General features: G+C 39.3%; 1 protein-coding gene across 20 annotated transcripts in view; it reads right to left on the bottom strand.

The window, feature by feature from the left end:
- The window catches only part of LOC127004572 (transcriptional repressor p66-alpha-like), a 158,195-nt gene that overhangs the window by 6,031 nt on the left and 139,105 nt on the right, over nt 1-13,059 (bottom strand). For 11 of the 20 annotated variants that reach the window (XM_050872424.1, XM_050872421.1, XM_050872423.1 and 8 more), the window contains 8 exons: nt 12,497-12,849; nt 11,412-11,546; nt 9,772-9,910; nt 8,976-9,331; nt 4,743-4,895; nt 3,857-4,073; nt 3,109-3,281; nt 564-725 (listed from right to left, as the gene is read on the bottom strand). In XM_050872424.1, coding sequence (XP_050728381.1) covers nt 564-725; nt 3,109-3,281; nt 3,857-4,073; nt 4,743-4,895; nt 8,976-9,331; nt 9,772-9,910; nt 11,412-11,546; nt 12,497-12,849 — 1,688 coding nt within the window. The remainder of the gene's footprint in view (nt 1-563; nt 726-3,108; nt 3,282-3,856; nt 4,074-4,742; nt 4,896-8,975; nt 9,332-9,771; nt 9,911-11,411; nt 11,547-12,496; nt 12,850-13,059) is intronic. The other 9 variants (XM_050872434.1, XM_050872433.1, XM_050872437.1 and 6 more) reach the window with 9 other exon arrangements.

The following is a 13,059-nucleotide window of genomic DNA, read 5'->3' as shown; positions in this document are numbered from 1 at the left end:
GATTCACTACACCCTATTATCAATGGCTGAATCAAGATGTTAAATAATGGGTTCACTGTATACTGAAGTCCTGTCCAACACCATACCTCAGGACCATGTCGATGGTTAAAATCACTTCACTCTAGCTTATGGGATCAATGTGCAAAATGAATCAATACTGAGGGAAGAAAACAAAACTTAATAAAATCATAAATTTATATCCATTTAATTTTTTTATGAATGTTTAATAAATTTCAAATTGCACTTAATTAATTGATGATCCAAGCTTTCAATACAATTAGTTAATGATCCAAGCTTTCTATGTATTGTTCAAAATATATTAAAATACTGCATTTACAGTGGTCAATGATCACAGTTTAGAGTCTGCCACAATGAGGTGTAACACCATGACCAACCCAAAAGGTCACTCTTATGTCACACCCAACACTGAAAGGTCACCCAGTACGCCACCACTACAATATCCCCTTCGCACGTGTGTTGGTGATCATCTAAGCGCCTAGTTTGCCCCCAGGCAGTGACAGCCCCAAGTGTATATTAAGCCTGATCCAGCTCCTCCGGCTGACCTGACGTGGCAAGATGACAACCGAGGATGACGACCCCCTCCCTCCTACAGTCAAGAAGTCACTTGAGTCTGCCATGACTCCTGAGCGGCGGCGATCCTCCCGGTTGTAAACATTTGGGATTGGCGAGGATTTGCCGACCTCTCTTCGGTAATGTCTCTGATCCTGATGAATAAAGAAATAGCAGCTGAAAATAAGATGGGCATTGCACACAACACTGAATTATGTGGCAAAGGGTACCAGGACCAAGCCTCTGCAGACAGGATTTATTTTCCAGGAGCATCACAGATGTGCTGAGAACACTGTGTTTATGGCTAGGGTGGGAGCTCGTGGCACTAAGCAGGCAAATGCTAAACACTGAACTGCCATTCACAGTCCACATTGTGAGGCAGATTGGTGGGTGTTCTACATATGCTAAGGGACGGCTGTTACCAACACATATGCCAAGGGATGGCCTATTTATTTTTTCAAATTATATATATATAACAAGGGATGGTATGTTCCTTGATAACTTGAGAATACAGATACAGAGGCAAAATCAATTGTGGGTTTAAAATCCATCTAATAATAATACTTACATAAAAAATAAAAGATTTAATGTGATAAAATGTTATTCATATAGTTCTTAGAAAATTTACTGATGTGCAAAGCTGATTATAACATGTTTTCAAGGAACAAATTATTTAATGCCTAGCATTGTAAATTTTACTGATCAAGTACACCTTGCTGAATAAGATGTCTTGGCTGTAAGAAAGTATATGCCTCAGTTTTATAAGACATTATGATTGACATGTGAGACATCTCAAAAAAGTAACTCACTGCAACCACCAAAGTACATGTGAAGTTCGTTTCTATTCATCAAATGATACTGATTCACTGGATACTGACTCGCATATCGACTCATTCAAGATTAGATCTAAATCTCCTTCCCGTTTGAGTGTCGTCCCCGATGAAGTAGGCAATATCTCATGACAGGCTTACTCAAAATTGCAACTGTTCCTGAACTGACCAAGCTATCAGCGCTCACTCACATTATGCAAGAGACTAATGCAATCAGGGCAGAAATAAAATAAGAGATGATATGAAGTATGGAAATGGAAAATGATGAGAAAAAAGCAAAAAACAAAAAGGAAGATGTTGAACAAGGAGAAAGTTCACCTGAAATCAAGAGGCTTAGGTATCACACACCTGATTCTGCACATCACAAATTCATGATTATTTTTCTGCATACAGATATGCCACTCACTGTAGTAAGTGATGTAGCAAAGAGGTTAGCTATCTACATTAAAAATCTTAAACATAGGAGCTACAATAACAGCCAAGGAGCACATGCACTGTATTTCAAAAAAAATTCTATGGTCATTATAACTCAGCCTCAGGCCCATATTACTTGTGTTTGTATGGTGCAGGCTGGAAGGTAGCAAACACATCCATTCTTTTAAGAAGCTTTGAAGGAGATTTTGATCAACACATGAAACATGGAAACCAATCAAGTTTAGAAAATTATCTTATAATTATTGACTCCTTGAGACAACTTGTCAAGTTATATATATCTATATATATATATATACATATATATATTTATATATATTTATATATAAATCTATATATATATATATATATATATATATATATATATATTTATATATATATATATATATATATATATATATATATATATATATATATATATATATATATATATATATATATATATATATATATATATATATATATATATATATATATATATATATATATATATATATATATATATATATATATATATATATATATATATATATATATATATATATATATATATATATATATATATATATATATATATATATATATATATATATATATATATATATATATATATATATATATATATATATATATATAATACAGATCAGCTTCCAGTTCCATGCTTATTCATTATTGCAATTGTTTTACTCAACACAGATTACATGTAACTATGAAAAACAACTCAATAAAAATCATTAGTTACACAGTGCAAGAGGAACATAATCACCAAGATGCCTGAGTGGCAGACATTTAGGGAGACCTCTGCCTTTGATGGACTCAGGCCAGCCATCAAGGAAGTCTCACCAAGGACAACAAAGTGAACAGTGCATGCTATTCTTGGCTTGGCTGGTACACTCACCACCAGCCAACAAGTCCCCAAGCCCTGCCTATTTGCTAAGTTACTGTGCTTTAAGCCCACTTTTCTGATGATTGACTGAGTATTTTGTTTTTGATAAAGAAAAAACAGCTAAACCAAGAAAATCATCAAATGCAAATGGTGCTATATATGATTGGTCATGTCAAGAGAAGTTGGACATACTAAGCTTAATGGCCAATGCTAATCTGGGTATACTATGGGCAAGGTTCAGGGGACTAGTTGCCTGGTAATGACTCAAGTGGCAGCAGTGGTTGGTATCACCTTGCACACTTTTTGTGTGGGCCTGCACATATTACCATACCAGCCCACAGTGAGCTCCAACTACTAGTGCTACAAAACAAAAACACGTCAAAACTGTACCTTCTTTGGCCATACCTGCGCCATGCGAGCCTCTATCTCTTGCTCTTGCTGAAGCGCTTTTACAAATGCAGCTTTTAGCCGGTTGGTGTGCTCCTGCTTGAGGGCTTGTTTGAGGTTGGTGGTGACACACAACTCACACACCACCTTACCCTCCCGACCATTCTCCCCTTTGACTGTAAAAGAAACAAAAAGGATGAGTCATTTGTGGGTACAAAGGTTAAAGATATTGTTATGGAAACTAAAAAGATATGAACTGGGGCAGGTCATAGCACCAATAGAACTGAGTAAAAATGGACTGAAAGAGTGGTAACCCAGAACTGTAGAAGTCAGCGCAGACAGAAAGAATCTGGTACAGAGATATAATTAAGAGAATGTATATGAACAGGATGGAAAACACTAACATCAGAAAGAGGTGGAGAACATTAGGAAATGCCTTGTCTTCGACCTGAGGTGGACTGGTATTGTATTGTGGTTTGAAGATGGATTCATCCCAGATTTAAAGACTGGTATAGTGAAATGGGGCAAAGGTAGGGGGACCTCCAACAAAGGAGCTCAACAGAACTGAGTAAAGGCTTAACCAAAGAGAACTGGAAACTTCTACCATGGCCACCACCTCTAGGGGAGTTCCCAGAGGAAGCATTGTGTTGGGGATAGAGAACAAAAGCCAGTGTCAATCAATGCATACAATCTAAGGCATTATAGGCATTGAGGAGTCTACATTGGGAAGAAAACAGCAGCGAGTGTTAACCTTTGGACTTGAGATAAGCCTTGTCCCATTTCCAGGCAGGGGTGAAGTCTGTTCCACACTGAGAACAGATGAAGGGCATGGGGTGTGGATCCGTCATCTTGCCATTGAGTAGGATGTGCTCCACACACTGCTCCAGGCCCAGTAGGTAGATAAACTCAGTGTTGTTGGGGTTAGGGATGAAATGCATCTCTGGAGGAGGTGGTTTGGGGGGTGGAATCTGAGGAGGAAGAAATATGTCTATTGCTGAATACTGTCTTGTTCTTATGAGATTAATAGCATCTAAATTCTGCTAAGCACTGACTGTGAAATGGACAAAAAGTATGCAATAAATGATAGCATGAACTGGGATAATGGCAAATGGAGAAAGAATACATGAATTAAGTAAATATATCAAATACAGTCATGAAAAAAATATGTATGATTGTAATGTTAAATAGGGTTAGTAATCTTTTCTTAAGAGTAGAGTAGGAAAATGACCTTCAACTTGTTGTTCTTATAAAAAGACAACAGGAAGAAGCCTGAAAACTAAATTTAGTTCAAGAATTGTCTAAAATCCTCTCTTGAAAGAGTCAAAGTCATAGAAAGGAGCAAATGCAAAGGAAAGGATTTTCCTGAGTTAACGTGTGAAAGGTATGAATGAAGAAACAGGTTAAATCGCGCATAATTAAAGAATAGGACAGCATAAGGGTGGGCTTGAGTTGAAACTCCTGTAGAGTGAGACTGCAGGAGAGGTGACAGCATCCACTTAACAATTCCAGGAGAGCAATTAGCATGCAAACAGCAATAAGAGAGAGCAGGGAAAGCAACACTGTACCTGACTTTACAAGGCTTAAAACACTAAGTTAGAGGAGAGTAGGCGACGAGGTGGAAAAACAAAACAACTCACAAAAATCTGCCTCACCCTGAGTAGTGTCTTCTCCAACTGCTTCCTCAGAGCCAGACGAGCAGCTGCCTGGCGCTGGGCCGGCGTGTGGGTGTCATCCACTCGGTTGCTGCTGGTATTGCTGCTATTACTGCTACTGCTGCTGTTGCTCACTGGCTGCTCCACAAGAAATAGCCAAACTTAATATGAGTGAAATCATTATCATGTACAGAACTGAATATTTACAGCAGGACCCCACCATCCTGGAAGACACCACCGCTACTAATGCTTTGGGTTAAAGGAATAAAGATGAGTTTATTTACTCGTCAGTCACCACCGGCACCTTACTCCTAAACCATCCTAGAAAAAATAAACAATTAAGGCACTTCCTCCTCACATCTGTTTTATATCAATGTTTCAAAATTACGTCCCTATCCAATTTTTTTCATATGTAGCTTGTAAGTTTTTTTTGAAAATCACAAAACTACTTCCTAAAATGTCAAGGTCAGCCACAAAAGTAGTAACATTCCACAGTAATTTCAGTTTAAAATTTTTAAGCTGTGATAATTACACTAAAGTTTTAAATACACAGTCAATTATGTTGTAGTAAAAGAGAACAGGCACATGACCTATGGAACAATAGTAACGTTATTAGTAGACATAAAAAGTAGAATCGATAAATTTGTGTATGCAAAGTAGTGCCTATACCTGAATCTTTAGTTTTCATCATCATAACTACCAGTTTTCTGTATGGTGAGGGTGGTGGGGCTCAACAAGTCCAAAGAGAACATTTCAAGAAGGAGGAATGGCTGACTTCACATGCCATTCAAATGGGAAAAATGTTGTCACTTTGTACCCACGAAAATAATTTGTACTCGCATTGGTAAAATATTTACTCAGCAAAATTAAGCTGCAATACAAAATGAACTTTCTTCAAAATAAAGATTGATAGAGCATTCTTTATTTTGACAATAGTTCAATTTCATCCATCAGCCTAATTTACCTGGTTAGCTTTTTTTCCTGATAAGTACTAAGTGGAAAGGTGCATACATACTAACTGGCAAATCTAGTACTACTGTTGTGGGCCCTGGCAGCAGCTCACATCACAACACTCAATGAAACTGCTGAATAACTAACACCCAAGACTTTACTTCACCCAAACCTTAACCCAGTTTTCTTAGATAACTTTTAATCTAGTACTATTAGGCCACGTCTATGTGTCTGTGACCCGTGTCTGTGTCAGGCAAAGAAGCATCAACTGATCCAACTACAGCTATGCCCATTGCAGTGATTGCAACAATTCTCTTTTTTTTATAATTTTCCCACCTCAAAAGTTAAGTAAGATGAGCATAAACATTTTTTGATGCACACTCCAGACCCAGTCACAGACGCGCATCACAGACCGGCCAAATGGATGCCCAGCCTTACATCCCCTCATGTTAGTTTGTGTCATGTCAACCCAACATACTCGTCCCAGAGGTATGTGTGCACATGCCTGCATGCCTTGGGTGCAGTATGTACAAGTGGATAAGGGTGCCACCTTCTCTCTATGCACGTGTCAAGTTTATATAATGAGTTGATCTAATGCCTTAAAATAGAAACACTACCAGAATCAAATGCATCATGACGACATGTACAAGTTCTTCAGGAGGGCATTTTTTCTTGGGATAGATTTGTCAAGTGCCAATACATATATATGTTTGTGTTTTTCATTCGTGACATGGTCATCATGGGATGACTAAGTTATATACTTTGTGATAATGAATTTAAGTCATCCATGATGCCCACCTACAAGAATGGAAAAATAAGAATATGTTGGTACTTGGCAACTTTAACCCCAAGAAAAGTGCTTTTGCTTGTAGCTCTCAAGGTGATTAACATGAATTATTTTCTGGAAATTGCAGGTATAAGGTTCTAACTGAAGTGTGAGGCACAGCTAAAAGGACTTTTGAGTACTTTCTCAAGGATTTCAATCACTGAGTACTATCTCAAGGACTTGAACATTGTCCAACTGACGGTGCTCCCTGACTGACCCAACAAGTAAATGAGCATCATTACAACCAATGAAGTGTTGATGGGAGCACAAACAAAATTGCAACTATACTTTGCTCCAGACTCAAGAGTGATTCCCACCCTAAGACAACAGCTTTGTTCCTCCACTCCTGACTCATTTATCATGACAGTATGAAGTGGGGAGCAGCATCAAAAGCAGACATGACTGCATTCTTTTTATCCCATGGACAAAAATATGTCAAGAGCATGTCATACAACAGCCCAAAGAAACAATGTATTGTCATGTGTGGAAGCACTCATAACAAAGCTATAGCCATGTGGTGAGCACAGATTCTGACAAACTCGCTGAAACAAGGTATAGGCAATGAACTTTAATTATGAGAGCAGAATGAACACTTCTGTCACAACATACAAGTAATATAAGGGAGGGGGGAGGGTGGGAGGGCAGTGATGGGTGATGGTGGTAATGTTTGATTTATGAGACCAGCCGAGTGGAAAGAAAGAAAACAAACTCAATTTGCTAAACAGCACGTTTTTTGGCCTGCTGACTACATTACTCCTGCAGGCCATTAGCTCAAAGTGAAAATAATAACTTTAAAGACAGCAACTTTAGGATTCTGGCTATTGAAAAAAAAATGGTGCAAAGTATCTTAGTACTTCTGGATGCTAGGAAACCCAAGAGTTCACATGCTCTAATACTCAAAAACTGTTAAAAAGTGTGAGTTTAGTGTTACTGAGACACAAGTTAATTAAATTAAAGATTAAGGAAAATATAAAGAATGTGTGAGCAGTAAAACTGAAAGGCTAAAACCTGAAGAAAAATGTTAATTAATATACACAAAATACAAAAATAAAATGGAAACTCAATAAGCACAAGTCAACAAAAATATCAAAGCAAAAAGTAAGTTCCCGGATACAAAGTAAGTACAGCCTTCATAAGAAAAACATAAAAAATACAACTCACTGAAAAGTCCTATTACAGAATGACAGGGAGGCAAGAAAAAGCTAAGCATATAAACTCTAACAGGAAATCTAGAATAAGCAGATATTTTTAGCAAGTGTCTACTAAGCAACTGTAATATTTTGAAGTATGAAAAAATAATATTGGAACAGTTATATTCCTATTCTGTTCGAAATTCTAATATGAATTGCCAGTTACATTATAAAACAGCTTTATATTTTATGGCTGAGAAGCAATAAAAAAATCCTCCCTTCAGCAAACTTTTATCAATCATGAAATTCTACTTCAGCATCAGTCAAGACATCATTATATTTTAGAAGCCTCAATATTGCACTAAAGGCTCTTGTTTTGTAAGATCAAATGAGTATGACTTAAGACAATATATTTTAATCAATTTATCACTTTGCTTCCTGTTCAAAGCAATTTCTTCTTTGTATTTACATCATGTTCAGTATTTCTTTTCTTCATTTTGATTTACATCATATATAATTATGTTATTTCCCAGTCAAATGAACAAGCCAACTGAGAATGTTAGATATTTCCCATTATAATCTTCAAAAAGGCTTCCATGCTATAAAGCCGCATGTTAGGCTGTCCTGATGTTAGGTGAGGCAGCTACCAAAACTAAGGATATTAAAAGGTTAGATTGTGAAGAAAACAAAAGAAACTAAATCAAGGCCACAATAACATGGATCAAAGCTCTCTGCTGTATCTTGGGGACCGTGCATCATCCATGGGAGGAAATGCTGAGATGGAAAGACGACCATATATATTTGTGTAAAAGTCGACCCCCTCCCACCAAAGGATGTGTGTTCAATGAAGGAATAAGCCCATTCAGAGTAGCTTTCTATAAAACTCATACCTGCTTAGGCTTCAACATGGTCTGCTGAGGACTAAAGCAACATCCATGTAAGATTCAAACCTCCAAGCCTATGATTTGTTCCATTGAGAAACCTATTTGACCCCCTGGAGAAGTAATATCCATGCTTAGTAATCCCAAACACAAAATTATTAAAAGTTTCCTGGAAGAGTAAATTTCATCTCCCTACAACAATAGTACCCTTGTGAAAGACTTTTGCCCAAAGGTTGTGTTTTGGGGAGTGAATTTCACCCCTAAGAGTAGCATCATGTAAAAGTCAACCCCTTTAGCTTGAAAAATTAGTTTAAATGACTTGAACACAAATTTATATGGTGTCTGGTGCGGACACCACAACACAGGAAGTGATGCACGGGTTCCTGAGACACAGGAGGGGCTAATCTCCACAACAAAATAAAATACCAACTAAGGAGAGGTAGTGGAGAAGCAGTGGCCTGGCTGAGGGGCCGCATGAGGGTGATGTGCGAACCTTTATGAGGGCACGGTCGGCTGATGGGTGTGAGGAGTGAGGGGTGGACGTCCGCACCTTGGAGATGGACACCTGGGAGGGGGAGTCCAGGGGGCCGGGGCCAGGGGAGGAGGACGAGGCAGGCGAGTCCTTGCGAATGATCTCCACCTCCCGCGACAGGTTGAAGGGCAGGTTCAGGTTAGGGGGCAGGCCGGAGAGCATGTTGGCCGAGCTGCCTCCATTGCCTCCGTTGCTGGACTTGCCGCTAGAGCTGCCCGAGCCATTGCCTCCGCCGGTGCTCGTCAGGGTGGTCCCTGATACAGGACATACGGGGAAGTTAGCACATCGCAAGTTCACGGTGACGCTTGACTCGAGTATTTCACTCACAGCCAGGACGGCATTCTTGGTTATGGTCCTCAGTTATCATTCACCATTGAGGTAACCAGAGTAATTAGTTTTGTGAATTAACAAACAAGCCGTGACATTGACAAATGTCTTGCTTTTCATAAAATGAAATTTATTCTACACCAGGCCATGTTTTCAGAATGCATCCTGTCCATGATCAGGTCAGTGCATTTATAACACTAGCACAAGCTTGGATTTGTACCAACACAAACATGGTTTTATTAGTTAACTGTATATTTCTAAATTAAAAATTTACTGCAAAAAGAATTACTACAAGTATAATGAGTCCAAACTTCCTCTTCTAGTGTACTAAACACACTTTGCAGGACACAGAGAGCCATATACATACCTCTTGCCAACAGATGCTTCTGAGCCTGCAGTGCACTAGGAGACAGTGACTCAGAGGTGACACCTGATGACATATTCTTCACTTGCTGCTTATACTCACGCGATGCCTTGATGTGCGCAGGGATGGCAGAAGACGATGCCTGGATGGAAATATTGGGTTTAGGGCCAGATGATAAAACTGTTTTACTTCAACATTTCAATTCACAGTTGGTTTGATTACCAGACGATCATAAATCATCTATTACACTAACAGACTTTTTCCTTCATGCATATGCCTAACTAACTCATAATAAACACTTATCCAAGGCCTCTCTCTTCAGCTTCATTCTAAATACTAGTATACTAAAGGTGGGGTCCAATACTATCAAAAGCAGGAAGGACAGAAGAGCAGGGAGGCCAGTTCCTTTCTCCACCACCCATATCCTCAATAGTTATGGCTAAACATGCTCAATACCAGTCTCTAAATGCTCCCTATTCCCCACCTCTCATCTGCTTCGACATTCCCATAGCCTTATGCTTAGCTGGGCAACAGGCCAATAGAGTTTCAACTAAGATACTGTTGCTTACTTCTGAGTGAAATAACTAGGAGAGCACAATACCATATCACATTCTCCATTTCCTCTACTGCAAGCTAATCAATTCTGACACCATAGTCTAACATAAGGGCGGGTTTTAATACCTTAGTGACTCGCTCACAAAATAATATCAATGATCCAAAATAGATTTATCAATATGTAACACTGACCATGTGCAATAAGCACACACACACAGATACACACACGAAGTCCAACTACAAGTGACCATATTGCAAAAAGGAAAAAATACTGAATATTTTTTTTATATTAAATAATAAACTCAGATGAACAAAAACTTAATAAGAAAAGTTTGTCACAAATTAACTCTGATCAGAGCCAAGATGATGCACACTGAGGGTCAGCAAAGCACACCAATTACATAAAAAACAGACTTTTGAATATTATTTTGCTGAATAGGGGTTTACTATGTGACAAAAATGCAGACAAATTAGAATCAGACCTTGGTGGATCCTTAACTCACAATGACAACTACTACATGACACAGCAAATAATCTGAAGCTCAAAATGAATACTCGGCCTCTGCCACTGCTAGGTCCAAAGCAAGCACTGCAGGACACAAGCAGGAATCACTGCCACACTAAACACAAGGTCATGCCTCCTTAACATGGAGCAAAAGACATCTCTTCCACATGCCGTACAGACTCGTGTAAAAGTTTTATTTGTCTATTTTATTTCATTATTATCATAACCATTTATTATATTTATCAATCTTCTAAGTCCAAGTTTATGGGATTGACTTTTATATAGATTCTACTTTATAGCAGAGTTACATCTTTTTCTCAATCCACTATAACTTAGTTGCCTTGAGGGGGAAAGAGGAGTGATTTTTACACAATGAACTTTTACACAAGTAAATACAGCATAGCCTTCTGTAACACAAAAAGCTTGGGTGACACTAAAACAACAGAGGATTGGAAGAGGAGCTGTAACATGCCTTCTTAACATGGAACAAAACATTGAATCTCCTTTACCTATAACCTACTATAACACACAAAGCTGGAGTGACACACTACAACAGAACAGGACTCAGGAAGAGGAGCTGTACCTTGGCACTCAGATCATGCTTGATGAGAGGGGGAGGCTGCGAGGGGGCCAACTTGGTAGCCGTTGTGTTAGAGGGAAGCTTGTTGAGGGCAGTCTTTGTGTCATTGGCAGTGGTACTCACATTTTCCTTCATCACCTGAAACATCAGCAAACTTTGGATCAGGAGCAGAGGATGACAATTAATGATAAGGTCAGCTTTTTAACATTTGTTGCCGAGAACAATTCACACTTATGGGTAAATAGTCATGCAAACTTTGCAGTGCAACTAATCAATGGAATTTGTAAGTATCAAGTGGGAAGGGGTACTTAAGCTACTCATCTACATGTTTAAAATAATAAACTTTAAATTTATCAAGCTGAATAATATGAGGAGACCAAATATGAGAGGAAATTCAATGAGAACACCCAAACCCACAGCAGGACTTAACCTTCCAAGAATTAGGGCATGAATTTGAACAGGGTGCAGTGCATGAAGTGATTTGCAAAGTTAATAAAGTTGCATTCATATCAGCCAATGGACCCCCATTCCACTCAAACTTCATCCTCTGACTAACTGCACATTATCCAACTAAAAGAACCATCAGTCTAGCAGCTTCCTATGTGACCTGCGCCTCAACAAAATGGGTGAGTCCCTTCAATACCTATACAAACTAGGCATTTGGTAAAAAAATTGAAATTCTTCACTTGCTGCACATTTTAGAACGCAACTCTGCACAAATCTAAGATTGGTCTCCTGCTCCACAACTCTGCTGTCTGTGGCACTAAACAGGACATCAATTGTTCCTCTCTTTGACTGCCTTGAAGCTTACAGTTGACACAGCTGTGAGGAAAATTGACACATTGTGTCCTTTCAATATCCCACAACATGGCAGGATCAACCAGTACCTTCCTTGGGCCTCTCAACTGGTCGTCAGTCCCTGTGAGGGAAGGCGACTACCAGACTGGCGCCATTAAAGGCCCACCTGATCCAACCATGTGGAGAGCCTGGCACCAATCTCAGCATGAACCTGGGACGACTTGTGTTCTAAAGTCTTGGATATTGACTCTCCCAGCATCAACCCTACTAGCTGTGGCTGCAGGCCTCACCTGGGACTGCCTGACCTTCTTGAGGAGTACCAGCTTCATCTCCTCATTGCGAAGCTCTACCTGCAGTCGATGGACCAGCTTCATCTTCTCTGCCAGTTCCTCAGGGCTCAGCTCCTTGATGGGGGGGATCGGGGGCATCTCCTCCTCCACCTCATTGTCGTTGACGTCGTTCATGCCATTGCTGTCACTCTCGTAACCATTGCTCATCCCGTTGACCTTAGGGGTGTCATCGGCTGGGGTCTGGTGGCCGTCTATATGGTTGGCAGTGTTGTTGGCCTCAGGTGTAGCGGTCAGCCTGGGCCGGGACGCAGGCGGGGCATCACACTCTCCTAACTCCTCAGATGTTTCATCACCTGCAGACACACAAGGCTCTTTTAAACACAAGATAGCTAGGGTGAAATGTACATGTATACCTACAAAAGTGTGTCTATGAACACCATATCTATATTTACGAACACCATTTACAAGTGCCTAATTCATATTCTTAATTCATGCAAGAATGCTTTCAATGTAAGTCACCTAAAAAAGTTCTTCCTATATCAGCACAATCAAAACAAACTCAC

Source organism: Eriocheir sinensis, chromosome 28, assembly GCF_024679095.1.
Source record: "Eriocheir sinensis breed Jianghai 21 chromosome 28, ASM2467909v1, whole genome shotgun sequence".
Lineage (NCBI taxonomy): Eukaryota > Metazoa > Arthropoda > Malacostraca > Decapoda > Varunidae > Eriocheir > Eriocheir sinensis.
Note: the sequence above shows the minus strand (reverse complement) of the source record. Positions and strands in the feature narration are given on the sequence as shown.